Raw genomic sequence first — 27,918 nt, forward strand, 5'->3', positions numbered from 1 at the left:
ATAGCAATCAACTACCATCAGCCATACCGTTGAAACGCCATTTTTACGCATGCATGCTTCTACCATATCCTCCGAGCGACCATCTCATACCTCACGACGCCGCTGAAATCCTTTTCCTTTTCCCTCTCTTCCTTGTCCCGATTTCTCTTGTCTCGCTCCTGCACTTTGCGCAGCCCTTCTGGGTCGTCAGCAAAGATCCACCTCCTCCTGTCATCCCCGACTTCCACGTTTCCATAGCCGCCAACCCGTCTGCCCTTGGCGTCAAAGCTCTCGCGTTCTTGTTTGCCAATGGCGATGGCATGCTCCTTCATCTTCATCTTGGCGTACCGGTCTCTCGAGTACCGCAGCAGCACCATGCCCAGCAGCATCTTGATAATCAACAGCAACAAAAAGACGAGCAGGAAAACAACAACCATGGTCAAGCCGGCGATTATGTCATCCGAGGTGAACTGCCACCTCATCCAAAGCTTGGTGCCCATTCCCGCCTGCGCCGCAGCGGCTACCTGTTCCGATGTGGCATTGTCTGGGGAGGAAACGAGATCGGGGTAGGGCGAACCGTAAACCGCCCGGCCGAGGGCGTTGCGGATGAGATTGTCCAGCCTGTCCAGGGCAGCCACCATGGCTGGGGATGGGGCGGCCGAGTCCACCGACAAGGCCGTCTGTGTTGATGGCGGCAAAGGCGTCGGCAGGTGCGTGGCTAGGAACATGTTGTAGATCTGCACAAATGCCCTAATAAAGAGGCAGGATAAGGGCATAACAGGAAGGCCAAGGCGGCGAGTTAGTGAGGGAGTTACGAAGGCCTGGGGGTGACAGGTTAGCGACGGAATAATGACAGGGACTTTGAGAAAGGGTGGGGGCTGTGCCTACATTAGTGTAGTAATCCTTGCAGAGAATATCAAGAATCCGGCTGTAAAACGTCGGTTTGATGTTGTTGAATTTGTTCACGAAAGCGTGCTTGACCCAGTCCACAACCATTTCACTGCCAATCACGACAAAAAAGGGAGACAAAACCTCGCCAGACCAGAGCCACGAAGGCATGATGGTGAAGCTAGCCGGGAGTATCGATGAGGTGTGAAGCGGAAAGCTGCTCGGGCCGCCATCGTCGCCGCCCGCGCCCGGAACCCAGAATCCTCCCACTTCCACAATGTTGCGCATGGCGATAATGACGAGCATGATCCAGAGCTGAAAACGCTCCACAATGTCGGCGCAGGCTAGCTGAAACGTGTTCTCCTTTTCGAAGCGTTTAAAGACGGAGCTCTTGATCTCCACGAACTGATTCGACAAGAGCAGCGTCATCAGCGCATTCGAGTACGAGTTAACAGCAACATTGAGCGCAATGACCTGGTAGAACAGGATGACAGAGTGTAAAATGTTGTACACAAGGGCACCTAGAAACATGCCCAGCGGAAGCATAACCTTGGAGCGGCCAGAGCTATTCCTAGACAGCGTCTCGGCACTAAACAAGCACTCCAAAACGTCCTGACCAAGAGCCGACATGAGCCGGTCTCCTACTTCGAGCAGGTTGTAGATGGCGTATAGTTTGATGGCGGACTGTGCACGGATGAAATGGTACATCCGGCTAGCATCTAGGTTCATCAGGGCAACGGAGCTGCAAATAATGATGGCACCTTGCAGAAGATCGGCCTTGTTGTACGACGTCAGATTCGATGGGCTTGACTTGGTTCGTCGATGTCGAAAGGTTCTCGGCGGCCGGTTGCTTGGTCGCTTAGACAATGGAACCGAACCGCCGCTGTGTGTCCGAGAGGTCTCACAGCGACGAGAGGTTGGCTCGCCGGCAGCAGCAGAGACCCCAGAGGACTGGCCCCCGACGCCATCCCCTACATCACGTGCCCTGCTACGGCTCCTAGACTCATCCATTTGGCCCAAATCATAGTGGTTGGTCTTGGACGTAGACCTGCCGCGCCGTCCTCTCTCCCACATGCGTCCAAGCCCGTACCAGACAAAACCGACCAGCCACCTTGCTTCTTTTTGTAGGACATGGCACCACCACTGAACCAAGATAGAAAGCGAAAGACAAAATCGCATTGGCAGAATTGTAAATGTCCAAAGCCAAGCATCCAAGCAAGCCAGCGCCCCAAAGATGATGGTTCTTTCCAGAAACCACGGGAGCATCATGACGTTTTTGAGACGCTCAAACTTGACCGCACTAGATTCGTAGGGTATATCGGTGGTGTAGGAGTGGTGAATGTACAACGGACTGGGCCGCTGACCTGCCAATTCCAGCTGAAGAAGCGTAGGGACCGACATTGGCGGCAGCGGTACCGATGGCGGTACAGGTGAAGGAGGGATGTCTTCCGGGGCCTCCCCCCTCCTAGGTGCCGGCTGCTTAGACGTTTCCGAAGCGTGATTTCCCTTGCCTTCGAGATCAAGAGGGGCCGGCCGAGGAGGCGGTTGAAAAGAATTGCGCCGATTCGAGGAGGACGACTGCGCAGGAGGTTGACTCGTCGACTTTCGTCTGCTCATTGGCGGCGTAGACAACGTCCTTCCACCCAGATTCGGGCGTGCCTGAAAAGTTGGTCGTGCGTTTCCCGCATCCTGTCGAGTATCCAAGCCGTCCACCCGTGGAAACTCGTGACGATCGGCCACAGCGGTCCCGCTGATGGTCTCGGCGATGCCGGCGCTCAACGGTTGATCTGCTAGCCTGCGCTCTGGCACGGCAGCCACTGGGAGGGATTCGGGGGCTGCAGTCAGCTCTTGCATTTTGGAGGCTGACAGTCTCCTCACGCCGCCGCCCGGGTTGCTTGTTTTTGTGTTTGACCGACTTCGTGTCTTGGGGACGGCGACGGTCGTCTGGTTCAGAATTTCGGGCTTTGCATCGTGGCTGTTCCCTTCAAAGGAGGATAGCTCCGTTGAGGGCTCGACATCGCTTTGGCTTTCCTCCGAGGGTTCTGGTGTCGGGACACCTCTCGTTGGGCTTGTAGTCGCGCGCTCGTAAACAAGTTGTTCTTCGGTTGTCGGGTCTGGACGTGGATCGCTCGGTGTCAGTATTGGTGATGGGAGATGGCTGATAGATTGAGACAGCTTGCGGTGGGCAAGCTCGACAGCGCTGGGGCCGTTGGTCGTAGAAGGGGTGAAGGAATCCTCGTCAGGCCCCTCGCCGACTATGGTCGCCATGATTAGTCGGCGGTTCACACCATCTCAGCGCGTTCTCTTGACATATATGATGGAAGACTAGGTACTCCGTATGGCGGTTTGCGCTCTGCACCAAAGAATGGGTGAAGTGTTGTCTTGCTGGCCAGGTGGTTGCACAGCAACAATGCACAATCCGGGCTTGGCAGCCACAAACCCCAGATGACGTTTGATCCATCTATCTAGGCTTGGCATACTGAAGTGGTAGGATACCCTAACCCTAACCAACACCGCAATCTCCGCCGTGGGCAACCTGGCCTGCTTGGTCAGCACCGAGCGGCTCTTCCCGTATTCACGGACTTTCGTCACAACTCACAAGAATTTCGCCTCAAGCTGACATGCTAAGCCCATTGAACTCGATTCGATTTCGGAGAGATATGCGGACTGATTGGAAGCCGCGCGCAACTGGCTTTGTCGGACTCGTGCACAACCCTACTATCAGCCCCTGGAAGGATTTTTGACCGCCGGGACTCGGTCTTGATATTGTTAATTATATTCCACAGCTTTCGAGACTGTAGTATCGCTGCTGCCTTGCATTGACTGCCTTGCGCCAAGACAAGATTGCTATCCGTATTAGGTGGTAACCCACGCGGCTGGGTGTCCAACAACCAACAACATGCGGAAATACTGTAAGCCGAGTGGTTGGTGGTTGCGGCCGCGACGTTGTGTATTTGCGAAGGCACCGAAAGTGGCTCCGTTAAGACACAACAGGCCCCTCGGTTGGAGTTCACACCATTGGCCTCCTCTGTTCACAGGGAACCGACCGTATGGGATACAATGTCGTTAGCCCAGTACCCTGCTCTGGTAAAGCAGTGGTACGATAAGCCGTACTAGTCACTTTCTAGCTCAGGTAGCCACCATGTAGATACCTGCTTGGTACCTACTTGATGGATCCCATGGACAAAGTGAACGATGGCAGGGGGTTCCGCTAAGACCGAGCTGCCCACGCGGACACAATGTAGTTCCGGGCAGCACACCGCAAGATCTTTTGTATTGTTGATTTATAATACCAAAGCCATTTGGCACTGGAAAAGCCTATAAGAAGGAGGGCATCTGCGACCCTTCACCGATCTAGTGAATCCAGATTTATCATCGCAACTACCTCAGACACACAGGCTCATCCCTCAACAAACCAAAGACACAACCTCAGCCTTCACACATTCACCATGCCTGAAACCAACGGCACACAACTTACCGAGGAGGAGATCAAGAGCTTTGGCCCGCTGGCCAAGTCGCTCGAAGAGCGCCGAGCTGCTGGTCCCAAGGTGACAACTGCTTACCCGTCCGGCCCTCCTCAAGGCATGCAAGCCTACCTTGGACCTTCCATGTTCCAGCCACACCGGGCCCGTCAAGCCATACGAGATGCCCACGAGAAGAAGATCCCACCTCTTATCGGCTTCTACGCAGGCCTATCTTCGATTCCGCTCATGCGTTACATGGCTCCCTTTGGGTTTGATGTGGTGTGGATTGACTGGGAGCACACTTCCTGCAACGTCGAGACCATGACGTCTCTTGTCCACGACGCCATCTTCATGAGCCAGGGCAAAACCATCCCATTCGTTCGGGTTCCCGGCCACGACCACGCTGCCATTGGCTTTGCCCTCGATGCCGGCGCCAGCATTGTCATCCCTCAGTTGGAGACGGTCGAAGAGGCAAAGCATGTCATGAGCAGCTCCAAGTTCGGAACCAAGAACAGGGGCACAAGATCAGCGCCACCCTTTCGGTTGATTCCTACCCTCACCGATCAGGGCTACGACGGTGCGAGAGATGTTTGGCAGAATTGGTAAGCCTTCTTTTCCCTCTCTGCTTCTTTTCGAAACTCACGAGGTATGGAAGGCAGACGAGAGACTGACTTGAACGGCTGTAGGAACGACCAAGCGGCAGTCATGGTTCAAATTGAATCCCTTGCCGGCATCAACAACCTTGATGCCATCCTCACCGAGTGCCCCGATATTGATGTCGTGTGGCTCGGAGCGCTCGACTGCCGCATCAGTATGAATCTGCCTGCAAACTTTGGAATGGGCAGTGAGCCCGAATGGTTGGAGGCAAAGGAGAAATTCTACGCAACATTGAAGAAGCACAACAAGCCCCTCGCGGGCTTCTGCTTTGCACCTGGCGATGCCCTGACCGAAGCAGCTCAGGAGCATAGCATGATTCTTCACGGCGCAGATGTCACGAAGCTTCTTGAACTTCAGCAGGAGTTGGCAAGCGCCAGGGAGGCTGTAAAGGGGGTTGTAAAGCAGTAGGGTGTTTGTAACTCGTCTTACTCTACACAGACCAACATGTCTCATTTTATATGTATGACCTACCCACCCTACTATAGATTACAATTGTCAACCATGTGGCCAAGACTTACACCTGCACCAGCCACATCCTCTTGGTTTAATTTCATGCCAGTAGCCGCAAGTGTCCCGGACGTCCGACGATCTAGTCGCGCTCCTTGTCCGCACTCGGATTCCATTCCATCTTCTTTCCTTTCTCGCTGCATTATATCACCAAGACTTTTGGTTAAGATAGTTTGCCCGAAATCATACCGGTAGACTTGTTAATTTATTAACAATAATCATGTGGTCCATTCTTCATCTGGTTGTTATATCAGCTGCTTTCCGGTGCATCAGTGCATCTACTGACACGGCCACCAAACCAGCCCATCCTCCTCTGAACATCACGGCATTGTCATCCCGTGACGGGTATTCGGTCCTGGAATGCTGGCAACTGGCCTCACTTCCAGTCGATGCAATGCAGGCGGCCAATTACGTTGTTGGGGGGCAAACGAAAAGGGCAGTTTGGTCACGCATTGAACCTCGTACTCACATTGGTGAGGCATGGGCACCACACGCACAGTTTGTTGTCCCCATGAGTCTTCTCTGGCGTCTCATTTTGAGCAATCTGCTGAAGAATCATTATTCATGCAGACTCTCCATAATACTGAACGGACTTATCAGAATCACCTCGCCGGCTCCGAGACCGACTGATGGAATTGGAAAAGGTCCGCTGAACGATTCCGTCATGATGTCAATTGGCCACGGCGAAGGCGACATGGGAGGAGTGGGAGAAGACCAGGAATACAAAAAACCAGAAACCAAAACCGCCTACATCCTCCCAGGAACTCTCAGGTCGTCTATGCTCATCGCAGCAGACTTGAAGAGCATCAGTACCCTAGCGGGCCATTATACAGAATTTCCGAGCGATGAGCCTACTCTGCTAGTGCAGATCCCCTTTGATGGGGATGCAGTACCCGAGCACATCGTCTTGTATGAGGGCGGTTGTCACTAGATGGAATAGAGTTCGTAGAATAGGTTCAAGTTGTGCCACAAGCGCTAATCATACAGTTTGTTTGCTCCCTCGTAATGCCCAGAACGTTCCGCGGGTCGTCACTCTCGTTTACTGTCAAAGTTAGCCTCTTTGACTTACTGTGGACTGGGGCATGGGAGCTTACCTTTGTCTCTTTCTCTTTAGCGCCCGTCTCACTCAAATCAGCCTGTTCCTTCCGCGCTGGGTCTGCTTTCTCCAAGGCAGGCTGGGATGCTTCAGGAGCCGCAAGAGAACCCGGATTGTTGTCGGTTGCGGGCTTGTGGTCAGGATATGGCCCGCGGGTGTGAGGATCATATGTCTCGGTGGTTGCCTGTTCACGCCGAGAAGGATCGACGACGTCTTTAAGGGACTCGATGATGTCGGACATTTTGGCTTCTGTGGTGTGTTGATGTTGAGTTCTGGGTATCGAGAAATGGCGATGGCCATAAGGTGATTAGGCAAATTGAACTGTTTTGAAGGCGACCTGATTGCTGGCTTGTTACACAAAGGCTGGGGACGATGGGTGCAATGATGTCATTGCTGGTCCCAGAGCATCGGAGTGGGGCAAACAACTGGGAGATCTATTGGTGCCTGCCAAGACTCTCTCTTCTACGATACAATGATGTCACCAAGCTACAGATATCTGTAACTATCAGGTATTGCTCTAAGCTGTGGTGCTCGAGTGATACCTCTGAGTCTGACCTCCAGGTCCGTAGACCACTAGGCCGGATCCCGTTCTCTCAGACTCCTGGCACGCCACCTTGGAATGGCAGTCAGCACAGAAGAAGTCAACATAGTCCCAGCAGTACACAAGACTGCAGAAGCAGAAAGGAGCTGACAATATGCAGCATAGGTTCCTCCATAGCCTGTGAACCGCCATTCCAAGCTCGGTTAGCTCTGCCATAGACCAGGCTGTCAATGGGGTGGTGATTGATACTCACTCGGTGCCTTTACGGACTTCCTCCCGTTCAACCGTGGTGACCCGGCGGCAGAATGGACATTTAACCTTTGGGGGGCTTGAGGGATCAAATTGCACATTTCCCAACATCTGGAGAGGGGTGGCCAACGGCTCAGCATTTAGTGCTGTTTGACCCATGATGGTAGTGTTGCTCGAGTTTGATGTAGATCGATGAATGTCTGCTCCAACAAATTGACGGGAGTACAGAGTGATTGAGCATAGGACTTAGGCATCTATACCAACACTCCTGGTTTTGCCTTAGCTGAAACAGGAACAAGCCATTCACAGCGGCATTACGGCGGCGCCACGAAAGCCACTGTCCGCAACGTGGGCTAGTTCTGTGTACAGTATGCTTGGACCATTGTCACTCAACCTGCCCACGGTTACTAAATGAAACTAAAAGTCAAGGTAGGTATGAATCCGTTGAAGCGACAAACGCGCCGGTCGGCTGTGACAACTCTGTCTTGCATTCGGCATTATAAACCCAGAGGCCGGAAGTTAGCAAGGTTTACCTATCAACTCTCACTTATATTTTGCTTAATCGTATACACCATCTGACGCCACCGCCCAAGTCACATGGCGTTTTCCTTTTTGTGGCTTGCTGCTGCCACGAAACCCGACAATTACCCCGCTCTGGCTGGCTTTTGATCTCGCTTTCTCCCGGCGATAATCAGCGTTTTGTCAAGGAGACTGTCTCTCTTACACCATGGAGCCTAGTAATCTCGAACCTCCATCGTATACCTCTGCAGTCACCAATAATTCTTGCCAGCTTCAGGTCGGTGCTGGCGGATTGCCGCCACCTCCTTATGCTGCAACGTTGCCAACCCCTTTCTCTCCGACAGCAGAACAAGAGGATATCATCCAAACCATACCTCTTCACCTTTTACACGAATATGACCACGGCCCATATATCCGGTGGATCAACTGCCCATTCTGCTTAAAAGGCACTCCTGTAAGAAGGGCCGTAACCAGGGGTTTTCAGTAAGTCAAAAACAGACAACTCTATGGCGTCTGGACCAATTCAACGTGCTAAACTGGTCCCCGCGCGCTCCACGCAGCAACGGTGTATTGAAGATGTGGCTCGGCTGGTCCATCATCACAGGAGGCATCGGGATGTTTTACCGACCAACTCATAACGACACGGTCGATTACTTTTGCGGTGACTGCCAAAACAAGGTGGCAACGAGCCATCCAGACAAGGGCCCGATGGAGACGTTTGGACCAGGGGGTCATAGTCGAACATTTGATAGGTAGACAAGGTAGACTCTAATTCAGCGAGTGTTTTTTATCCAAAATTCACTGAATTACCTGCAATTTAGCATGATACATTTGGGTAGGCTTTGACAGCTGCACAAGAAAAGGAGGCATGGGAATGTTGGAGTGTCATCCTCCATTCCGGAGCCCGAGCCGAACTGGCTCCACATCCAGCCTGTTGGTTTGGATGATTTGGCAAGTCTTGGAAGTGTCTATCTACCTATTTACTTAGGAGGAGGCTTGTAGATGCAGTAGCGTAAATTCTCATGGCAAGATTCACCAAACCTGATGCCACCTTGGAGGATTTTGCCTCGCCGATTTTCGCTTCGGCAGAGCCAAGTTCGATTAAACCCAGCCATCAATTCTATACGGTGCCCTACTTCTGGGCATTCAGGCTTGGCTTTTACCAGCTTTATGGGTTGCTCTCGGCAAACAGGCAGTGTGCCAGTACTAACCATCCAAATCCGAACTAGCCAAAGAATAGCAGCCCGTACACCAACTGCGCCTCTTTGCTGATATTTCACCTGGCAGGCAAGGCAGAAAACCCGTGCTTGGTGTGGAGCATATGCGAGGTTCTTATGTCCTTTTAGTTTATGCTCGGAAAACAAATGTCGAGTCACTGCCAAGCTTGTGTTCATGTGCGCGAGAGCGCGTGGTTTAAAGGAACCGCGCTCGCCTGCTGCCACATTCCTGAAGAAAGGCCTCCCTACAAACACCTCTCGTCGCACCCCAGCTAGAGAATCAACACTATCCCTTCACCATGTCGCAAAAAGTTGAGCAATCACCTACAGAGCTCCCTCTGGCCAATCTCCCTAGTCCAGCCGTCGATGGTGTATCGCCACCTGAGTACAGTGCTGGTCCTGGTAGTCCAGGGGCCCTACAAACGCCGACCCCTGCCGTCACCGCCCAACCAAAGGCGACAGCACCACCTACAGCCACGCCTGGTCAGATCATTATAACACCTCTCAATCAGATTGGTGAGCGGACGCAATGGATCCAGTGTCCATTTTGTTTGCAGACGTCCAAGATACAAGTCCGAAAGGAAGGGTCGACCATGCAGGTGTATGTTTCCTCTCATCGCGATATCTCGGACAACTATCCACCATGTTTTGCTGACACTATATATCTGCTAACAGGGTTGCGGGAGTTCTCTGCTGTTTGCTCTGCGTCTGCCTTGCCTGCGTCCCATGCCTCGCCCATTGGTTTGAAGACACCGAGTACCGTTGCGCTACTTGTCATAAGATCGTGGCAACTGAAAACTATGATGGGATATACAAGACACATGGACCCGGCGGGTCTGTGCAAAGGCTGAATTGAGACAGACAAAGCAGCAGCAGGTGAAGCAAGGCGGCTGGAACGGTGGTCAGAATTGCAGTAATGATAATACCCATTTGTTTGACGACAGGAGTTAATGGAGAGCAACGATGTTCCAATCACTGCAGTGCGTGCGGTCTCAGATCTTCTCTCACAAAAACAATCACAAATCTTTCACAGAGAACCTCGCTTTCGTCCCCAAACTCCTCAGGCGGCTTCCCATCCCGTAGACGCTGTTCAGTATAGAACTCGCGGTGCCCTTGTTTATATTCATCGACTGAACCCTCGGCCTCGGCCAGTGCAAAGTCATCGGCGACATCTCGGAATTTGCAGACTTTTAGTTCGATGGTCTGCATCAGCGCTCCAGGTTTGCCGTTCCCATCCAGAATAACGGAGTAATCGCCCACACCCCAGCGCAGAGGGTCGGGAACAGGCCAGGAAGTGGTGGCTGTTTTCTTGCCTTGAATGGCCAGGGACAGACGGCTATCGGCAAGCTGAGAAGATGTGCCCCCAAAGTGAAAGATGTCCCTGGGCTGAGAGGAATCAAGAATGATGTGACGACTGGCGAGATTGGCAGACGCCGAAGCCATGAATTCAACAATATCAGGTGAGAGGGCCATTTTTGAAGCATGTATAAAGTGATGGTGGTGGTGTTCCCCTCCCAGGGCTCTGGCTGACAACCCCCACAATACCGTAGCCCGTGCACACTCTGTCCTCCTTAAGGTAGCTTCGGCAGGCACAACTCCCGCAGGTGGCAGCTTTCTCATTCAAAACCGAGCTGCTTTCCATGTTTGAACAACACCCAGTTTGGCCATGTCAAACTGTAGCGTCGAATGAAGACAGTCACAGCCTCCCACGCTGGCAACGGGATCGAAATCAGAAACCAGGCCGAGGCTTCTTGAACTCTACCGCATCCAAAATCGCAGCGGATGGCAGGTGAATCTGACAGCAGGTAGAGAGGAGATCTACAGGTGGACAAATTGGGATGGTAAAGTTGCATGCACCCGGCTTTCGGCTCGGCATATCTAGATTAGGAAGCTGCTGATCCCTTCTGATGCTCATGCTCGCAAAAGAGTGCGGAGCTACGTTTCCCGTCGAGCGTGTGTTTGTGAGGTTGAGGAGATAAGGTAGGTAGCCCACGACACGTGCGTCTGGCGTCGGTTGCGGGGGGAAATGCATGGCCAAGTGGTCAACAGCCTGGCTTGCTCCCCCCGGCTCTGTCCTGCCACCCGGGCACTCCTTCCGGGTGGTCGTCTTCGCTTGCTCCGTGAATCACCTGCTGCATCTGGCAGGCTGGGATGACTGCACGGTCCGTCTGGCTCTGTGGCTCTCCACTCTGTGCCACCCGGATGGCATGATGTCAAAACTGGTTTGACACATTGCAAATATCCAGACCGCCCTGGAAACATGAAAGCTTTTTCTGGCGGAAGGGCAAAATAGCGATGTCGGCATGTCTACCTAGGCGCCCCCCCCCCCCCGGGTCCCAAGCATCCCCGCAGAAAGAGGGCTGCAGAATGGCTCGAGCAACCCCTGAAATCCCGTTGCACCTCTCTGGCCCAACCCAACGAGCTTCTGCTTGCGGATGAACACCCGCTCTGTTGAGCAGTTTGGCCAGCTTCCTGAACCGTCGTCCCTTTTTCCCCACGCGACAGAACAGTTGCACTATGCTGCCTGGAAACCTATAGCGACAGAAATCCCAACCCTCGTCACCACGACACCGAGCGCCGAGATCGGAACATGCCGACGTCCTCAGCGTGTTAAAGGGCCAAAGATCGTCCCGATTGGCCATAAGCATGCGCCCTTTCGCGCCCTTTGGGTCTCGCAAGCAGGACCTGGAGTTTGCGCAGCGCCCGATGGGTGCGGCTCCCCCCAACGGCGCAGGGTTGTTTTTTCCGTCTGCCGCCGCAGACAGCCCACCCAGTTCTTCGTCACTTATATCACACCTGCATAGGTGACCCCGGCGTACCAAGGTGGTGTTCTTCCCTTCTTTTTGGGGCAACTCGGCGTGTTGGGAGCTGAGCTCTGCCGCTGAGATGGCGTTGCCGGCTGTGTCCGTCCTGTCTGGAACCATGGCGTCGTTATCATTGTCATCAGAATCAGAACCGCCAAGTCGGACCAGATTGGGGCTGGAGCATCTTCCCAACGAGCTCTTGATCCCCATCGCACAGATCCTCGTCCCAGCCCCTCCCCAGACGACCCGATTCGCCCTCCGTCCCACTGGCACTTGGGAATTCCGCGATGCCGAACATCAGTGGGCACACTGGCTGGCTAGCCACCGCAACCTGCTGGCTCTCGCCCAGACATCTCGACGCATGGTTGCCATCGCCAAGCCCTTGCTGTACCACACCATCATCATCCCTAACCCCAAATCCCTGGTCGTCCTATATCACCGTCTATACACTCGACCTGAAATTCGACCTTGGGTTCGAGAGCTTAGCTGCCTTGTCAGCCTGGCTGAGGAGAACACCATTCTAGGAACATATAGAGAGTGGGCCAACATTCGCGGTGGTATGTCGGTCTCTCGTCACCACGGCACAATGCACAGTTCTGCTCACAAGTAATGCATGCACAGACACCTGGGCTATACCACCAGTCAGCCATGACACTTCTATCGCTTCTGAACTGCTCAAGCGCGTTCTTCTTCACTCGGTCAACTTGCGCGACTTTCTTGTCGCATTCCCCGATCATGCCTTGACCGCAACCAGCTTGACTGAGCCGCAACAAGACGAACCTGACCCACCACAGTCACATCATGATCAGTATCAACAAACCCAAGACCAGCAGCAGCAGCCGCAGCAACCACGGCCGGGTGCTTTTGTTCTACCTGTTTCCATCCCTGCACGGAGGGTTCTCCATCGGTATATTCATCCAGTCGGAGGTCAGGTCGCGTGGAGATGGTTTGACATTTCCTTCTTCTTTCCACTGGATCGGCTGAGGAACTTGACTTCGCTGCGCATCTACTGTAACCGCGAAGACGGAGCCAGAGACCGATCCTTGTCCCGCATACTTGCTGACTATGCCGTTACGATCTTACCCCAGCTGAGACAACTCAAGACATTAGAACTCTGCTGCGATCAAGCGACAGTAACGTCATCCGTGGACAGCAAGACTCTTTCTTTGCCAGCCCTGCCTCAGCTCGAGACTATTCGGTTTTACGGCAGCTCCATACGGGAGCCAAACCTGGTGGCCTTTTGCCTTGCCTGCACCAATCTCCAGACGCTGGTTGTGCATTTTGAGGCTAGCTCGACAGATGAGGACCGGGAGGACTTGCCAGGAGGGAAAACGCTCAGCGAAGCCCTCAGAGAGAGGGCAGCCACTCTCAGGGCACTGGAACTGGTCGCATTCTCCGAGGGCCACTATCTTACTCGGGGCAGGGAGAGGCCGAGGAAACCCGAGAACCACCGGCTGATGTGCATCCCCGACCTGATCCACCTCGAGAGCCTCACGTTAGACTACCGCGGGGTATTTGGAACTCTGGGCATTTTGGAGGAGGACGATGGGGAGCGGCTGTGTCAGCTCCTGCCCGAGTCGTTACAGGATTTCACACTGGTGTGTGAGTGGGGCACCGAAAATGACTGGAAACAAAGTTATATGGCCAACCTGGACATGGTGCTGCACGGTGTGCAGTGCCTCTGCCAATCAAGAACCCGATCGCCCAACTTGGCAACCATCAGTTTGGCCATTCACTCTTGGCCAGCCGAGGGCAAGTTTCACCGCAGGTTCCGCAGGGAGGTGGAGGCTGTTAGACGGCGGTGTGCCTGGGCTGGCATTCAGTTTCGAACATTTGATTTGCTGCCTTCCTATCGAGACGAGGACGAGCCCGAATTTCAGGATGGTGATGAGGAAGCCGGGCCGGCAGGGCAAGATGAAGGTCACAGTGACGAGTGGGAATCAGGAGAGGAAACAGGCCCAGGGCTATCGAGGGCAGCTGCACCAGCAACCGGAGGAGGGAGCTTACTCATCCCTCCAGATGACTACGATTATCCAGAACTCGAAGAAGAGGATGAGGCGTCTGAATACTACAATTCGGGTGATGAGGAGCCGGATCCGGAGAGGGCGGCAAGGCGACCACCCACGTTTGAGGCATTCGTGGAGGAGTTGGGCGAAGACCATGGGCACAGCTTGGACGAGCTATTCTTTGCTTACCATGAGGACCGATGGGACCAGTATCTGTTCTGAGGTTTCGTTCCGAGTCGCATTGATACCCCGGCTTTATGTAGGCCAAATATGCACAGAATACCTAGCATGTTTACCTATTTTGCCTCGGTTCCGGCCATGTTTGGCAATGAACACGAGGTCTACAGAACTTCCATATGCAGTTGGTCATGATATTGACGTGAATGAACTTGGCTTGTTGGTGATGTTGGGAGCTCTGTTGGTTCAATTTGGGTGAGAAAGCGGGGTGTAGAATGGTAGGTAAGGAGCCAACTGATGGATCTGGAGCTGCTCCCACACTTGGTTCAACCAACTTACCAGGTACCTTACTTATATTTGGCCTCGACACACCCTTTACCTACGCACGGAGAATCTCTTCTCTACAACTATACACAGTCTCAAGTATACCAAGCTGTCACAATGCCCTTGCCATTCACCTCGCCGCCACATCTACCGCCCAAAGAACATGATTACATCATCATTGGCGGAGGAACGGCCGGCTGTGTGCTTGCCTCTACACTCGCTTCGGATCGCAACGTCAGCATTCTCCTCCTCGAAAAAGGCCACGAGCGCGACAATCTCCTCTCGCGCAACCCCCTCTTCTCTCAGAACTTCGAGTTGCCTGGACTCCAATCAGTATGCCGACTTTCAGAGCCTGTGCTTGGTACTCGACAGCAGCGGGCCAAGATATGGGCTGCTGAGGCAATGGGGGGCACGAGCAGGATCAATGGATCGTTGTGGACGAGGGGCATACCTGCTGGCTACGATTTCTGGGCAAAGGAATTTGGTTTGACAGAATGGAGCTGGGGGAAGGTTGAGCCATTCTTTGAAATGATTGAAGAGAAGGTACCGCGAAGAGAGCCGAATGAGGTTCTAGACATGGTTGCCTTCGTGGACAAGACCGCCAGGGCTGTTGGACTGCCTCTGGAGGGCAATGTCAACTCGCCGAGGGCAAAGGCACAGGCGTGTTTCAGGATGCACCAGACAGTTGATGAGAGGGGGACGAAGGCCTCACAGAACAGAATTTGGTTGGATTCGGAAACAGTGAAAAAGACACCAAATCTGATCATCGCCACGGGGTATACAGCGACAGGTTTGCAGCTCAACTCAACAGGCGCCAGAGTCGAAGGTGTATGGGTGAAAGATGCTACAGGGAAATACCCCGGCATGAATCTGTTCAAGGTCAAAAAGGAGATCATTGTCTGCAGCGGGGTTGTTGGTACACCAGAGCTCCTGATGAAGAGGTATGAGTTCTCGCTCTGACTCTCCCGCACATGGTTATTAACTTTCCCTTTTCCAGCGGCATTGGCCCTCGAGATCAACTCACTCCTCTTGGTATTCCTGTTGTCCGAGAACTGAACCACGTTGGTCGCAACTTGACAGACCACACTTCGTTTCCTATCATGTCTGAAATACCGCAAAATCACACCATACATTCTCTCCAGAACCCTTTTGTACTCGTCTGGCAGCTTCTGAAGTGGCTTATATGGGGCAAAGGTCTTCTGGCGGCCTCCAGCACCCCAAGAACGCTTTTCGTCCAGAGCAGCGCTATTGATGACACGTCCATGTCGATTCTCACCCGCAACCCAGACACGGGGCAATGCACAATGGACCCCAATGACACAGCCAACATTCCCAACATTGAGATCATGGTCACTCCCGTCAACACCTTCATGGAAGCTGTCATTCCAAACAAGTCTCTTACGTCTTGGTACGCAACCCTCGTCCAGCCATTCTCGCGCGGCCAAGTCCAGCTTTCGCCTTCTCCATCCGGGCGAAGTGAGGACGACCCGGCCATCAAAATCATTTACCCCATGATGACGGACGAGAGAGATTGGGCGGTCATGAGAAAAGCAATGCGATTTGGCATGAGATTTGCGGAGGAATTTGCCAACCAGTATCCCCACTCCGCTGTCTTGAGCTTCGCGCCAGGGATGGACCTCATGTATCTAGATTCTGTCATTGAGGCCAAAAGGGCCAAGGGGAAGACCAACAAGGCAGAATCTTCAGCGGGGGTTCCAGATATCACTGATCCTCACAGCCAAATGTCTTCTTCATCGTCGCAACAGGTACCTCAGGGATACAGAGGAAAGACTTGGCAAACTGTGACGGATTTAGAGATTGACGAGTATGCAAAACGAGTGTGGGCTTCTGCTCTGCATGCCACTTCGACGTGTCGCATGTCCCTTTCACCAGAGGGCGGCGTGGTGGATCAGCGGTTGAGGGTGCACGGGATTGAGAATCTGAGAATTGCGGATGCAAGCGTCTTTCCTGCCATTCCCAGTGCGCATACCATGGCGCCTACTGTTATGGTGGGGAGAAGGCTCGGGGAGATGATTTTGGAGGAGGCCGGCCGAAGTGGGTAAGGTTGACCTTACCACCAAGTCATTTCTGTCACGCTACTTCGCGGTACAGTTATTCTGTTTGGGGGGTTGTATGAGTATCTATTCTGTAGTCAGATATCTATTTATTCATTTATTTCTATAGGAAGTCGTGAGAGGCTTGGCTGGATAAACAAGCTAGTACATGTTGTGGAAAACAAACCGACTTTCCCCTAAAACCAGCTTTTCACATCTTTAGCTTGAACATTACGAGTGATCCAAGACAGCCGGGCCTTGGCCGTTCCCAGCTCCGTCTCCCTTTGCTGCTCAAGTCTCGAATTCAGTGCGTTGACAGACAACACGCGAGCTTAGCATCTTCATAATCACTTGCTGGAAAAGCGCAGTGCGAATAGGTAGTCTGAGGGAAATGACTCGATATACCTGAGTGTACTTAGCAAGAAGTAGCAGGCTAGATACTTGGATGAAGAATCTAGTCTTTTATGAACCACCGTCCCCGGACATTCTCCCCAAATCAACTGGGCTCTTTCGGTAACCTGGAGCCCATGATGATCCGGCCTTAACTTGGAATGCCTATGGACATTCCCATGTATGGACATTTCAGCCCCAATAAGCCAGCGCCTGTCTTCCCAAGCTCTGCTGCCCAGCAGTATTGGCATGACACCCATCCGCCACCTCGCCTGGCTTCAGCACAAACTGCCCTGGATACTTGACATTCAGCTCGGGATCCTCTGCCGCTCGCTTGGCCAAACTCTCGGTCAGCTCAGGACCCTTGCTACCGGCCAAGAAGCAGGTGTTGCCACCTTCGTAAACGGGTTGACCCGTGATGTAGACCTCTGCTCCAGGGGCGGCGTGCTGTCTTGCATTGGCAATGAGACGCTTAACCTCGTCGTCGGTTACCCCCTGTTGAGCAAAGATGCAAATCTGTACCCATACAGCAGTGGGCTTGCCGTAACGAGCGGCCTGTTGGTCGAAGAGACGCCACGAGTTGGAGTTGCTGTTTGTCCACGATTGGACAACCTGAGAGGCAGGTAGATGGCAGGTCAGTCTCCAAGATCAAAAAAGGGCCAAAACAACGACATACCATGCCAGAGGTTCCGTAGGGCTCCCATAGGCGCCTCCCCCCGACAGAAACATAGCCTTGAGCTACGTTCTCGGCCATGGAACACCCTATAAAGCCCAGAGTTCGAGTGGATTGACGGGCTTGCATGGCCATGGCGTGGTCACTGAAGACGGGCGAGGCGGTGGCGGTACCACTGAGCAAAAAGGTGCTCAATGTACCAATCAATGCTGCGAGCCGGAACTGCATGTTGACACAGATGGCGGAGGAGAGCTTGTATGGCTCGAATAGCGAAAGAAGGCTGTGTGGGATGAATGGCTTGTGTGGGTTGATGGTGGGAGGAGAGCGAGCTGAAGGAGTAGGTATTGGCCTCGTATTTATAGACGGTGGTTTGGCTGTTGGTGATCTAGGCTCCTGAGTCAACAACACCTTGAGGCGTCGCTTCACCCACTTCATCTTCCATCTTGCCAGCAAGATGGCACATGCTCGGCTGTACATCACCGACGCTGTCTCTCAAAACCAAAGGTATTCAATGTCGATGGGTGAGAATGGTTGCCGAACTCGAAGCCGACTCGCTCTACGGGTTTGTTTTGGACCGAATGATACAGGTGGGAGTGTAGCTGGGTAGCACACGAGGGTATCCCCAGTTGCCCGGCTCACACAGCAAAGCCTTGAATCCTCGTATAGAACCATACTTGTAACTTGGAAGCCTGTGAATTCGTGCTAGAATCTGACGGTTAAGGCTCCGATGCCATGGGACCCATGTGGCTTTTCGCTGCGGCTATTATATATACAACTGTCACTGCTTGGCGTCGTTTGGTTGCCACGTTTTCTAGATGAAGACACAAAACGACAGCCGACGTCGAGAGCCGGGATGGGGGATGATACCGTAACCGGACAAAACACATCGCGATGCATTTTTCCGGTTGATGGAGAAGTGACAGCCCCTTTGCCCGAGACGATGGGTTAAATTAGACAGCCTGCTCTGGCACCTTGCCTCTGCAGGCACACACATGAGGGGCAGAGAGGTCCAGTGCTGCTTCGCCTCGTCGTGATGCAAGCCGAGCCAGGTGAACCGCCATCACCACGCAAAAGCCGACCATGTCTGCCGAAAATGATGCTGATGGCTCGCGAGATTTATGTGAACATCTTGCACCTGAGACTCATTGTGCCTTTCGGATATCCTCATATTAAGTATTTTATTCCACGCGTTCAAGCGAGGCTTCTCCAGCAGAGCCACCTAAGTTGTTGTACAAGTGTTGTAAATGGCTACAAATTCCGTCCAAACTGCGCTGCCTGTTGCTGTAAATGTGACAACAAAACCCAATGACACCAAACACCTTGGACAGATAAGAAGAATCGCCAGCCATCCATGACGCAGAAAGGTTCACTCGCTAAAAACGCCCAGCATCCGCCTTGGCCCCACGCGACCTCAATTCCTCCTCACGTCTACCTTTTACCGCCATGCCCGTGTTCTTTTATTTCACGCTTTGGTATCGTACCCTGAAACATGCCAACAGTTGCAGGGAAAAAACAAAACAAATCACGCCCCAACCCCGCGTCACCTCGCTGGGGGCTTATCCAACACCTCGGCGCCCTTGAGCACTTTGCTCCGGAGATCCTCCACATGGCCGGGTTCTTTGTAGGCGGCCTGCACGAGCAGAGGTGTGAGGGCAGCCATCACGTTGTGGCCAAACTCCCGGTTCGTCAGGCCTTTCCTCCCCCAATAGTGGCGCACGAGGTGTCCGACACAACCAGACCCGGATACTTCGGGAATTCCATTGGCCTCCTGGCACGGCAGCATGCGGATGTATTGCGGGTGGGTTTCAATGCTGTAGCCATCCAAAAAGTCGTAGCGGACGTGGGTGCTGAAGGCAGCTTGCTCGTGGAACAAGGTCTGGGCCCATTTGGCGCATCCCTTGTAGCGCACCTCGGAGGGGCATTCGGCCCAGTCTTTGAACAGGCGCTGTGATTTCTCCCCGGCCTGCGCAATGATGAAGCCAGAGTTGATGTTGACCTTGTGCTTCTCCGAGTCGTCGAAGTTGGGCTCACCGGCGGGATCTTCTGCCATGGCCACAATGACGTCCCTGTCGATCTTCCAGTAGTTGAGCATCCACTCGAGCGGCACCTCGGGGGAGGGGAACATGGCATCGTAGTCCATCATGACGACAATGTCGTACTGCTTGAGGAGCTCCTTGGTGAAGATGACTTTGGACCAGTGGGGGGCGCGGTCGGCATACTGTGGCGCCCGGATGAACTTGTACGAGTAGCCGTGAATTTGGGCGTAGAGATAGTGGCTGAGGAAGCCTGCCGACGGACTGCCCAGCTTGTCCCAGGGTGGAACGCCTTCGCTGTAGAAAATGCTTCCCTCGCCCGCCAGGTCGCGCGTATCCACGTCGAGGATGCAGATCCTCTTCCCCATGGGCTTCGTGTGAACGAGCTCATTCTGGGGAGGCAGCAGCTTTTCGGTTCCGTCGAGGGTCACGAATCGGGGCGCCGTGATGGGCAGAATGAGCGGTTGCCAGAGCGCGCGAATGATGTCCGGGAGGCTGTCGAGGTTCGGGGGAGTATGGTTCGCCTGGCAGTCGGAATGGAATGGGCCATGGCTGTCGTCAAACACCACCTTGGGCCTGCGATTGTAGCACCCGTGATGGTTAGCAAAATGCCAGGTGTGGTGACGGGAGTTGGCGTGTGGGTGGTGGACAGCTTACATGCGCGGCTTGGGCAACGACCCAGTGTACAAGCCCGACGCGAGGATGAGGGTGATGATGAGAACGGGGATCAGAAAGATGAGGCGACGCCATGCCTGGGGCATATTTTGGAAGGCGGCCATGGGCGCGCAGCGAAAGAGCGACAACAAAGTCGCAGACACGGTCGAATTGGTGAGCTGGCTGGCTGCGCTGCGCTCAGAGCGTGGCGCCCTGTGAGATTCGGGGCAGGCCTGCTTGGTGTGTGGACGTAGGTAGGGGATGGAGAATCACGCCGATCGGGTTGCTGTTGATCGCATTGGAGGGGCGGTTTGCGGTCAGGGCGGTGAGAGGGAGCACCAGCGGGGATTGGACTGATCTGATAGGAATATGGCGACGTTGATGCTGAAAGAAAACAAGGACGAAAAAGGAGAGCAAAAGAAAAAAAAGGCAAAAAAGAGGAATGATTTGACAGCAGCGAGCGATCGATTGAGCGACTCGATGGGGCCTGGGGAACGTGTGTGTTGGTTGGTTGGCTACCTTCCTTCCTTAAGGTACACGAAGGAACCCAACTCCCCTTCCCTCAGGGCAGTGTTCACGATGCGATGCGCGACTCGGATACGACCCCGCCGTAATCATTATTTTTGCTGTGGCCAAGCCAGGGGTCCAAACTGCCAAACGCAGTAAAAAGGGATGGCAAAACCCCCATGTCTCCTGTCAAATCCACTCAAATCCAGACCAGCCCAGGCCACCTGCACCTCTCCCGTCATCTTGCACTTCTTCTTCACTAGGTGCCTCGCGGCAGTTTCTGGGGCCATTGCTGCTGAGGCATAATTTTAACTGCCATCAACGATACGGCCGAACAGGCGGGCGGAAGTCTCGGCTTGGCTCTGGCGACAAGACCCCTGTCGTCTGATGTTTGTGCCTCACAACCGACCTCACGACACAGGCCGCCTGCATCACTGGGAAACATGAAACAATGCCTTTGTTTGTGCCCGTCAAAGAACATGGCAAGGCACCGTTGACTCGGTCGGTCGCAGAGCTGCCTGAATGGCCGCCCAGGGTCCAGGCTCAACGCCCTCAACGGGTGCCCATTGATAAGCACGATAAGGTAGCCGATGGATAAGGCTGCTGAGGCGGGCGCCACGCCCATGGCAGATCGCATCAAAGTGGAACCTGGAACTCTGACGCGACCAGCACGGGCCCTATCACTTCTTATCAGTGATGGGATGAGCGAGAAGGCCATCCTGATCAGCGTGACACCGCATACTGACTGCATTCACATGATGTGTGCGACAGTGAGAGTCAGCTGTCTGTCTCTTGTCCTCGAGCGCAGACGACAGTCCAAGGTCGACACATGCTGGGGAAAGCGAGCTTGGAAGGCTGGTGCTGGGGCATTCGGCTCGGGATAAGGAAACCATCCCGAACTTCGGTTGGGTGTTTGACAACCAACAAAGAAGACCGAAGCACGTCAGTCATTCTGCCGTGGGAGTTGGGTGTGTAGTTGGTCAACCTCTTAAAGAAGTAGGGGTAATGGCCCAGGCTTTGCCACTCCCGAGGTCATCCTTCCAGGTTGATGATTCTTGCTTTTACCATCGGTTGGATTCTTCGCGTCTTGCTTCTGGCTTTCTCTGCTCGTGGTCGTTGCTGCAACACAGGCAGTTTGATTGTATCACTTGTGGAGCTGCATGCAGGCTGTACCTTTGGTTGATAACGTACCTCTGCAGGAAGAATGAGCGTCGGCCACCGGGATGGATCACCGCCGCCATCCTCATCTCCATGCTCTTCCAGAGCCCCGATTTCGAACTATTACCCGATAGGACATGACCTGAAGCACCCTGATGACAGATACCGCCTTGAACATGATCGGAGCTCTTTCGAAAGTCAAGGGGTGCTTTCGCCGTTGCTTCTTGGCTCTCCACACGCCACCGCGCTTCGCAGCAACAGCATTGAGATGCAAGATTCGGGGATATCAAGTCTTGAAAACGAAAGAGAGGCGCAACGTATCAACCGAAAGATGGATTTGTACCTGCTCCCCCTCCTATCGCTGCTGTATCTGTTCAACGGCCTCGACAGGGGGAATATTGGCAATGCGCAAACCCAAGGCTTCACGCATGACATCGGTGCCCTGCCGGATGATCTCAACCTTGCAGTGTCGCTCTTTTTCGTCACCTTTGTCCTGTTCCAGATGCCCTCGGCCGCAGTGGGACAATGGCTGGGGCCGAGCACGTGGCTGCCCATCATGATGGTACCCAGTCCTCTCCAAGTTCTGTTGTTATATGTATACCGCCAAGGACTAACCACTCGATCAGCTCTGTTGGGGCCTCATAACCACGATTCAGGCATTTATCTGGGGAAAAGGTACGGGGCAAAAAGAAACACGAGAACCATGGCGCTGACATTGGCATTGATCACGTACTCAAGCGGCTCTGATAACGACTCGTCTCCTCATCGGTGTCTTTGAAGCTGGCTTTTACCCCACATGCATCGTTTATCTTGGCTCTTTCTATTCCCGGTTCGACCTGGCCACGCGGATTGGACTGTTTTATGGACAGTATGCCATTGCATCTGCCTTCTCGGGGGCCCTGTGTACGTTCGCCCTCAACCACTCCCCCGACACCGAAGCAGGACGGGGCTGACATGGACTGACTGCCACCAGCATATGCCATCTTTCAGGTCTCCCATGCCTGGCTCAAGCCATGGCAGCTTCTCTTCATCATCGAGGGGGTTCTCACCTCTGTGCTGGGAGCGGTAGCATGGTTGTGGCTACCGACAGGACCTAGAGGCGCGTGGTTCCTGAGCCACAGCGAAAGGCAGTTTGTGGTGGACCGAGTCGGTGGCGTGGAACTCAATGCTGCCAAATACTCCAGCCTTACCCGGCGGGATCTGGTCGAGACGCTGAGGGATTGGAAGCTGTGGTTTGTGCTGGTGTTCAACATCTGCGCCAGCGTGCCCGTCACGGCTTTCTCCGTCTTCCTCCCGCTGGTTGTGCAGGGTATGGGGTACGAATCGGTCGAGGCAAACTTGGTATGTGACAAGAGCAAAGGCAAGAAGCAAGAAACAAGAAGCCTAACTCCTTCTACATAGATGTCGGTGCCGCCAGCGGTGTGCGGGGCGGTCGGGCTCTACCTGTTCGCATCCAGCTCGGATCGGCACAGGGAGCGGGGATGGCACATTGTCGGAGCACTGGTGGTGGCGCTGGGGGGACTCGTCGGGGTGGTCGGATCGGTCAGCAACGCAGCCAAGTATGCGTCGCTGTGCGTGTTTCTTTTTGGCAGCTACGTGCCGCCCCCGCTCACCGTGGCCTGGCTCAGCGGCAACACGCCGACGGCTGGGAAGAGGGCGCTGGTGGTGGGCGCGAATGGGCTGGGAAACCTGGCGGGCGCCATCGGGTCGCAGCTCTACCGAGCCGAGTATGCACCCGGGTACAAACTGCCGCTGGTGGTGACGTTGGGATTCGTCGGTGTTGCCCTCACCGGTTATGTAGCGTATCGTTACACACTGCGGGCGGTGAACGCGCGCAGGGCGGCCATCAGGAAATCGAAAAGCGCCGAGCAGATAGAGGCCGAGCGTGTCGACTCTGTCAGACATGCAGACCGCAAATGGGTGTTTGTATACGACCTGTAAGGTAACTGGAAGACCTGTACAGTCAGTACATACAACACAGGTGGTGGTAGGTAGCAGAATTGAACACGCTCCCCCCTCTCCCCCCACCCCCCAACATCAGGCCGGGGACATGTTGGTCAGTTCCGCGGGGGTGCTGCGGTGAGGTGTCACTGCGTTATCATTTATCACACTGGCAGCTCTCACCTGTTTGTGCCACTGGCCGTAAGCAGGGTCTGATTGGTCCAGAACTGGCATCGGCGCAGACTACCCCACCCCCCTCAACCGCAAGTACCGCCCGGGTTGGGGCGTAACCCACGCATCCCACACGTCCTGGTGGTCCCCAAGCCAAGAAGAGTGTCGTCTCCGCAGCCCGCCTGGGAAAAGCTCCACCCTGGGCGCCCAAGTCCCCAGGAAACACTCAAGTCCACCTCTCCTCCTCCACACTGCGGGTACGTTAACCTGGAAACTCTCTCTCCTCCATCGCAGCTCCCATCTCATCCATCGGTGATCCAGTCAGTGATCCATGGTCATTTTATAACCACCATGCCGCGGCAATCGAAACCGCCTTCCACTTCGACTGGAAAAAAGAAGCCCGAGCTGGTCGACGGCCGCCTGCCCGTCAATCCCCGCAGAAAAAAGGTTTTGCCTGAGGAGAGGAAGCGGGTCTCCTCGGCGTGAGTTTGTTCACTTCTTTCTCTCTCCTCTCCTCTCCTCTTCTCTCCTCGCGCATTTGTCTAACATTGGCCCCGTGCCACCGCTCCAAAGTTGTAACAACTGCAATGTGCGACGGGTTAAGTGCACTGGGGAGACACCGTGCCATCAGTGCCGGAACACAAACCGCCCGTGCAAATATCCCGAGGTCGTCCCCAAGGTCACCGTTCCAAAGCTGCAATGGACAGCCTTGACAGCCCTCCAAGCATGGGCCCCGCATGCAATCGAGCTGAAGCGTCAGCTCGAGGCCGGCGAGCTTGTCCGGAAGATCACCCATGAGGATGGTCGGGTAGAGTACCAGCCCGCGAGTGAGCTGCCACCGCTGCCCGAGCTTTCACATTTCCAAGACGAGGTGCCGCCTGAAGATGTTGTCAATGCTGAGTCGTCACGGCTGGCGTTACCACCAGCCCCGGCACCGCAAACAGCGGCACCACTGCCGCAACCACCAACACCCCGTCAGCAGCAGCACCAGCAGGAGCACCAGCAACATCATATAGCGGAGCACCAACACCGGGAGAGGCCGCCGCTGGGTGAATCACCGCAAACTGGGGACAAGCTGGACAAGATTCGCTCGGCATCACCCTCAACTTCATCCATCTTGAGTAAACGGTCGGATTTTTATCTCAGCACCAGCACTGGTTTTGATCCTCGAAGTGATGAAGGACGCATGTTGGCCGACTCAACTGGCACAAGTCGATATTTGGGGGCGTCATCCGGAGCAACATTCCTTGACAACATCAAGAACATGATCACCCTGACCACCCCCTTAGCAGCCCTGATCTCCAAGGGACCCGAGCACATGTTTTCACAAACTACTGGAAGGTACCAAACCGACGATTCCCGTGCCTTGCTTGGGCCCCCCTTGATGGACCCAGTCCGACACCTACCTCCAGCCCCCGACACGGCCAAGCTGCTGGACGAGGTCCGCTACTTCATCCAAGACGGGACCACTGACGACTTGTTCCCAAGTGGCGGCATCATGTTCTGGTCGTTCCCGACCTTCACTGATCTCTCGGCCCTGGGCACCGCTCGTCGAGACCGAATCGTGACCGCTCATGGAGAGCAATATCTCCAAGTGCCCCGGGATGACGAACAGCGAACCCCGCTCGCACTGACCTTTGCCGCGTTTGCTTTCAACAGCCTTCTCGGCCTTGCAGGCAAAGACTCTCGCGTCAATGGCCGTCTGGGTGAAGACTTCTATGCCACCTCGCGCCATCTGCTGGGAGACCCCTGGGACTTTGGCACCTCCACCATTAAGGAAGCCGCCGTCATGGGCCTATTGGCGCTCTACCTTGTTGAGATCAACAGACGTGACAATGCGCATCTCTGGGTGAAACACGCCATGCACGTTTGCGAAGTTCGTGGAATCCATCGCGGCTACACCGACGATGAGGCCGAAGTCAGAACGTTTTGGACACTCTACATTATTGACTCGTATGCTCCACGGCTCCTTTTTCTCGCATGACGCTGGAGCACTTCCACTGACACTCTTCCAGGTGGCTGAGCTGCTTACTGGGACGCACGCCATCGATCCCGGATGATGGCATCTCACTTCGGCCCCCCCGAGAATGCCCGTAAGCGCTCCCATGTTCTCTTGCATTATAATGTCATCTCACATCTGTCTTGTAGCCATTTTCCATCTCCCGTCGGCCTGAAGGCCCATCTGGAGCTGTCCCGCATCACTCACAAGATCATTTATAATGGCTTGCGCAGACAGTCAGATGGCAAGAAGCCCGAAGATCGGAGGGCCAGGGCGGAATCCCACGTCAAACGATCCCTCGAAAGTCTGAAAAAATGGCTGAAGGCCCTCCCTCCTGCTCTTCAACTCCCCCCGGATGCCCACACAAAACTGCATCTTCCCAATAGCTTGACGACCGAGGAAGTTCCCTCCGGGTTCGGTCGCGATCGTGCATGTTGGTCACTGCACATGTCATACAATCAGGTAAGTTCTCATTGACGACAAGACTTCGCAGTTGCTGACACTCTGCCATCAGCTCATCATCCTCACCGTTCGTCCTGTGATTCTAACAGCAGTGCGGAAAGCCATTGCTAGCCTCGTCAGTACAGGACAGATGTTTAATATCTACGACAACGCCCTGGTGGAAGAGATTCGCCGGTGTACCGATGCGGCGCAATCCAATCTGCGCCTCGGATGGCTGATGCGCCAAAACAGCCCGCATGGCAGGTTGCTGGTGCAGGATCTGCACCACATTTTCAATGCTGCCGTCTTCCTCACCATGTACCAGCTCGTCTTTGTTAATGTTCGGACGCAGCTGGTGGCTGATGTGGACTGGGCCATTGATGTCTTCAAACAGGAGCAGGAGACAGGCTGTGCATATGCCAAGGATTGCTTCGAGGTCCTGCGCGACCTCAGGTTCCTTGTCAGCGAGCTACGGGACTGGATTCATAACCAGACCGAGAAGGAGAAGCTCTGGGACGACGACGGGGCGTTGAAGAATTATCTAGGCGCCATGACGGCGCCTCGCAACAACAACACTTCCAAGACAGACCTTGGTGCAGATGTGCCGATGCATGACGTCCAATTCGAGGGCCGCCCCATCAAGCAAGCCCACGGCTTCAAGAAGGGGTACGCAAGGAGGATTTGGGACACGCTAACGTCCTGGCTCCTGTTGGAGGACAACTCCAACGAGGGTGACGGTGGTGGAGAATGTTTTGTGTTTCTTTCCAGTTCCAGTTCAGATACCAACTCAAACTGTTCGTTCCCCCCCGGAGGATACTAGTACAGAGGTCAAGCGATGCAAGCCTTCTTTTTCTGTCTTTTCAGCGTTTTCTTTTTGGACTTTTTAAATACACCTCTATATATACGGTGGTTTGAGTCACCGTGGTTCGTTCCTCTACCGGACGCCATGCAGAGAAAAAGGGGGCCGTGACGGGTACATTGTTTTGTTTCTTTACCTTACGAGTAATGAACGATTGACGAATATTTCCGCAGCTTTTAGGGCGAGCCATGAATATGTACCCGAGTATGTCGCACAGATATCATTCTTTCTTTTGCGTAACAGGGCGAGAGTGTGTCAGCAACTGAGTCGCAACTTGGGTAGTTAGCAGGGTTCTGTTTTTAATTCTACCGCATCAAGGTTATGTCAACTATGTTACAAGTCCCCAAAAATGTTGCTTTCTTCCTTCACCAGATATTGCACTTGCTTTGCAATGTTTGTCACGGTCCACTCGCCTTTTTCGGCAATGTATGCGTCGACCAAGTCACCAGAAACCCATTTGAATAGAATGTTCTTGGTGGTCACCACAACCTGTCCTTTGTTGAAACTGTTACCCCCCGGAGTGGCTTGAAGCAAGTCTTCTGCCCCGTTCCTCACTCTCTCGGCGTTGAAGGCGGCCCGCCAAGCTCGTGTAACCTGGAGCGGGTCGCTA

General features: G+C 54.1%; 15 protein-coding genes across 15 annotated transcripts; 7 read left to right on the forward strand and 8 right to left on the reverse strand.

Moving 5' to 3' along the window:
• Positions 1–29: 29 nt before the first annotated feature.
• On the reverse strand, positions 30–3,477 carry QC762_404400 (uncharacterized protein). The gene is made up of 2 exons (XM_062889895.1): positions 868–3,477; positions 30–800 (listed from the first exon to the last, which is right to left on the reverse strand). Exons 1-2 carry the CDS (start codon positions 3,133–3,135, stop codon positions 60–62), a joined length of 3,009 nt encoding a protein of 1,002 aa, XP_062744113.1. The 5' UTR covers positions 3,136–3,477; the 3' UTR covers positions 30–59.
• A 391-nt stretch (positions 3,478–3,868) lies between these two features.
• Positions 3,869–5,396, forward strand: QC762_404390 (uncharacterized protein; the record flags this gene model as incomplete). Its single annotated transcript, XM_062889894.1, has 2 exons — positions 3,869–4,933; positions 5,018–5,396. The coding sequence occupies exons 1-2, from the start codon at positions 4,317–4,319 to the stop codon at positions 5,394–5,396; spliced, it is 996 nt and encodes a 331-aa protein (XP_062744114.1). The 5' UTR covers positions 3,869–4,316.
• Positions 5,397–5,715: 319 nt separating this feature from the next.
• Positions 5,716–6,446, forward strand: QC762_404380 (uncharacterized protein; the record flags this gene model as incomplete). Its single annotated transcript, XM_062889893.1, has 2 exons — positions 5,716–5,993; positions 6,066–6,446. The coding sequence occupies 2 exons, from the start codon at positions 5,716–5,718 to the stop codon at positions 6,424–6,426; spliced, it is 639 nt and encodes a 212-aa protein (XP_062744115.1). The 3' UTR covers positions 6,427–6,446.
• Positions 6,069–6,832, reverse strand: QC762_404370 (uncharacterized protein; the record flags this gene model as incomplete). The annotated part of the gene is made up of 2 exons (XM_062889892.1): positions 6,069–6,537; positions 6,590–6,832. The coding sequence occupies 2 exons, from the start codon at positions 6,830–6,832 to the stop codon at positions 6,535–6,537; spliced, it is 246 nt and encodes an 81-aa protein (XP_062744116.1). The 3' UTR covers positions 6,069–6,534.
• Positions 6,833–7,108: 276 nt separating this feature from the next.
• QC762_404360 (uncharacterized protein) lies at positions 7,109–7,756 on the reverse strand (the record flags this gene model as incomplete). Its single annotated transcript, XM_062889891.1, has 2 exons — positions 7,386–7,756; positions 7,109–7,310 (listed from the first exon to the last, which is right to left on the reverse strand). The coding sequence occupies exons 1-2, from the start codon at positions 7,538–7,540 to the stop codon at positions 7,109–7,111; spliced, it is 357 nt and encodes a 118-aa protein (XP_062744117.1). The 5' UTR covers positions 7,541–7,756.
• A 143-nt stretch (positions 7,757–7,899) lies between these two features.
• QC762_404350 (uncharacterized protein) lies at positions 7,900–8,721 on the forward strand. Its single transcript, XM_062889890.1, has 2 exons — positions 7,900–8,383; positions 8,461–8,721. Exons 1-2 carry the CDS (start codon positions 8,109–8,111, stop codon positions 8,654–8,656), a joined length of 471 nt encoding a protein of 156 aa, XP_062744118.1. The 5' UTR covers positions 7,900–8,108; the 3' UTR covers positions 8,657–8,721.
• Positions 8,722–10,089: 1,368 nt separating this feature from the next.
• Positions 10,090–10,590, reverse strand: QC762_404330 (uncharacterized protein; the record flags this gene model as incomplete). The annotated part of the gene is made up of 1 exon (XM_062889889.1): positions 10,090–10,590. The coding sequence occupies one exon, from the start codon at positions 10,588–10,590 to the stop codon at positions 10,090–10,092; it is 501 nt and encodes a 166-aa protein (XP_062744119.1).
• A 629-nt stretch (positions 10,591–11,219) lies between these two features.
• Positions 11,220–14,149, forward strand: QC762_404325 (uncharacterized protein; the record flags this gene model as incomplete). Its single annotated transcript, XM_062889888.1, has 2 exons — positions 11,220–12,478; positions 12,543–14,149. The coding sequence occupies exons 1-2, from the start codon at positions 12,004–12,006 to the stop codon at positions 14,147–14,149; spliced, it is 2,082 nt and encodes a 693-aa protein (XP_062744120.1). The 5' UTR covers positions 11,220–12,003.
• A 252-nt stretch (positions 14,150–14,401) lies between these two features.
• On the forward strand, positions 14,402–16,691 carry QC762_404320 (uncharacterized protein; the record flags this gene model as incomplete). The annotated part of the gene is made up of 2 exons (XM_062889887.1): positions 14,402–15,369; positions 15,426–16,691. 2 exons carry the CDS (start codon positions 14,402–14,404, stop codon positions 16,489–16,491), a joined length of 2,034 nt encoding a protein of 677 aa, XP_062744121.1. The 3' UTR covers positions 16,492–16,691.
• An 88-nt stretch (positions 16,692–16,779) lies between these two features.
• Positions 16,780–18,022, reverse strand: QC762_404315 (uncharacterized protein; the record flags this gene model as incomplete). Its single annotated transcript, XM_062889886.1, has 2 exons — positions 16,780–17,484; positions 17,549–18,022. 2 exons carry the CDS (start codon positions 18,020–18,022, stop codon positions 17,065–17,067), a joined length of 894 nt encoding a protein of 297 aa, XP_062744122.1. The 3' UTR covers positions 16,780–17,064.
• Positions 18,023–19,085: 1,063 nt separating this feature from the next.
• QC762_404310 (uncharacterized protein) lies at positions 19,086–20,357 on the reverse strand (the record flags this gene model as incomplete). Its single annotated transcript, XM_062889885.1, has 2 exons — positions 19,086–20,154; positions 20,236–20,357. The coding sequence occupies 2 exons, from the start codon at positions 20,355–20,357 to the stop codon at positions 19,086–19,088; spliced, it is 1,191 nt and encodes a 396-aa protein (XP_062744123.1).
• An 852-nt stretch (positions 20,358–21,209) lies between these two features.
• On the reverse strand, positions 21,210–21,490 carry QC762_0072980 (uncharacterized protein; the record flags this gene model as incomplete). The annotated part of the gene is made up of 2 exons (XM_062883767.1): positions 21,210–21,416; positions 21,482–21,490. 2 exons carry the CDS (start codon positions 21,488–21,490, stop codon positions 21,210–21,212), a joined length of 216 nt encoding a protein of 71 aa, XP_062744124.1.
• A 112-nt stretch (positions 21,491–21,602) lies between these two features.
• QC762_0072990 (uncharacterized protein) lies at positions 21,603–23,909 on the forward strand. The gene is made up of 5 exons (XM_062883768.1): positions 21,603–22,459; positions 22,524–22,572; positions 22,636–22,800; positions 22,871–23,238; positions 23,299–23,909. The coding sequence occupies exons 1-5, from the start codon at positions 21,944–21,946 to the stop codon at positions 23,836–23,838; spliced, it is 1,638 nt and encodes a 545-aa protein (XP_062744125.1). The 5' UTR covers positions 21,603–21,943; the 3' UTR covers positions 23,839–23,909.
• QC762_0073000 (uncharacterized protein) lies at positions 22,253–23,896 on the reverse strand (the record flags this gene model as incomplete). Its single annotated transcript, XM_062883769.1, has 2 exons — positions 22,631–23,896; positions 22,253–22,404 (listed from the first exon to the last, which is right to left on the reverse strand). The coding sequence occupies exons 1-2, from the start codon at positions 22,878–22,880 to the stop codon at positions 22,253–22,255; spliced, it is 402 nt and encodes a 133-aa protein (XP_062744126.1). The 5' UTR covers positions 22,881–23,896.
• Positions 23,910–24,013: 104 nt separating the features above from the next.
• On the forward strand, positions 24,014–27,653 carry QC762_404290 (uncharacterized protein). Its single transcript, XM_062889884.1, has 5 exons — positions 24,014–24,491; positions 24,583–25,962; positions 26,025–26,102; positions 26,158–26,470; positions 26,523–27,653. The coding sequence occupies exons 1-5, from the start codon at positions 24,361–24,363 to the stop codon at positions 27,267–27,269; spliced, it is 2,649 nt and encodes an 882-aa protein (XP_062744127.1). The 5' UTR covers positions 24,014–24,360; the 3' UTR covers positions 27,270–27,653.
• The last annotated feature ends 265 nt before the right edge of the window (positions 27,654–27,918 follow it).

The sequence above is a fragment of the Podospora pseudocomata genome, chromosome 4 (assembly GCF_035222375.1).
Source record: "Podospora pseudocomata strain CBS 415.72m chromosome 4, whole genome shotgun sequence".
NCBI classification, from domain to species: Eukaryota; Fungi; Ascomycota; class Sordariomycetes; order Sordariales; family Podosporaceae; genus Podospora; species Podospora pseudocomata.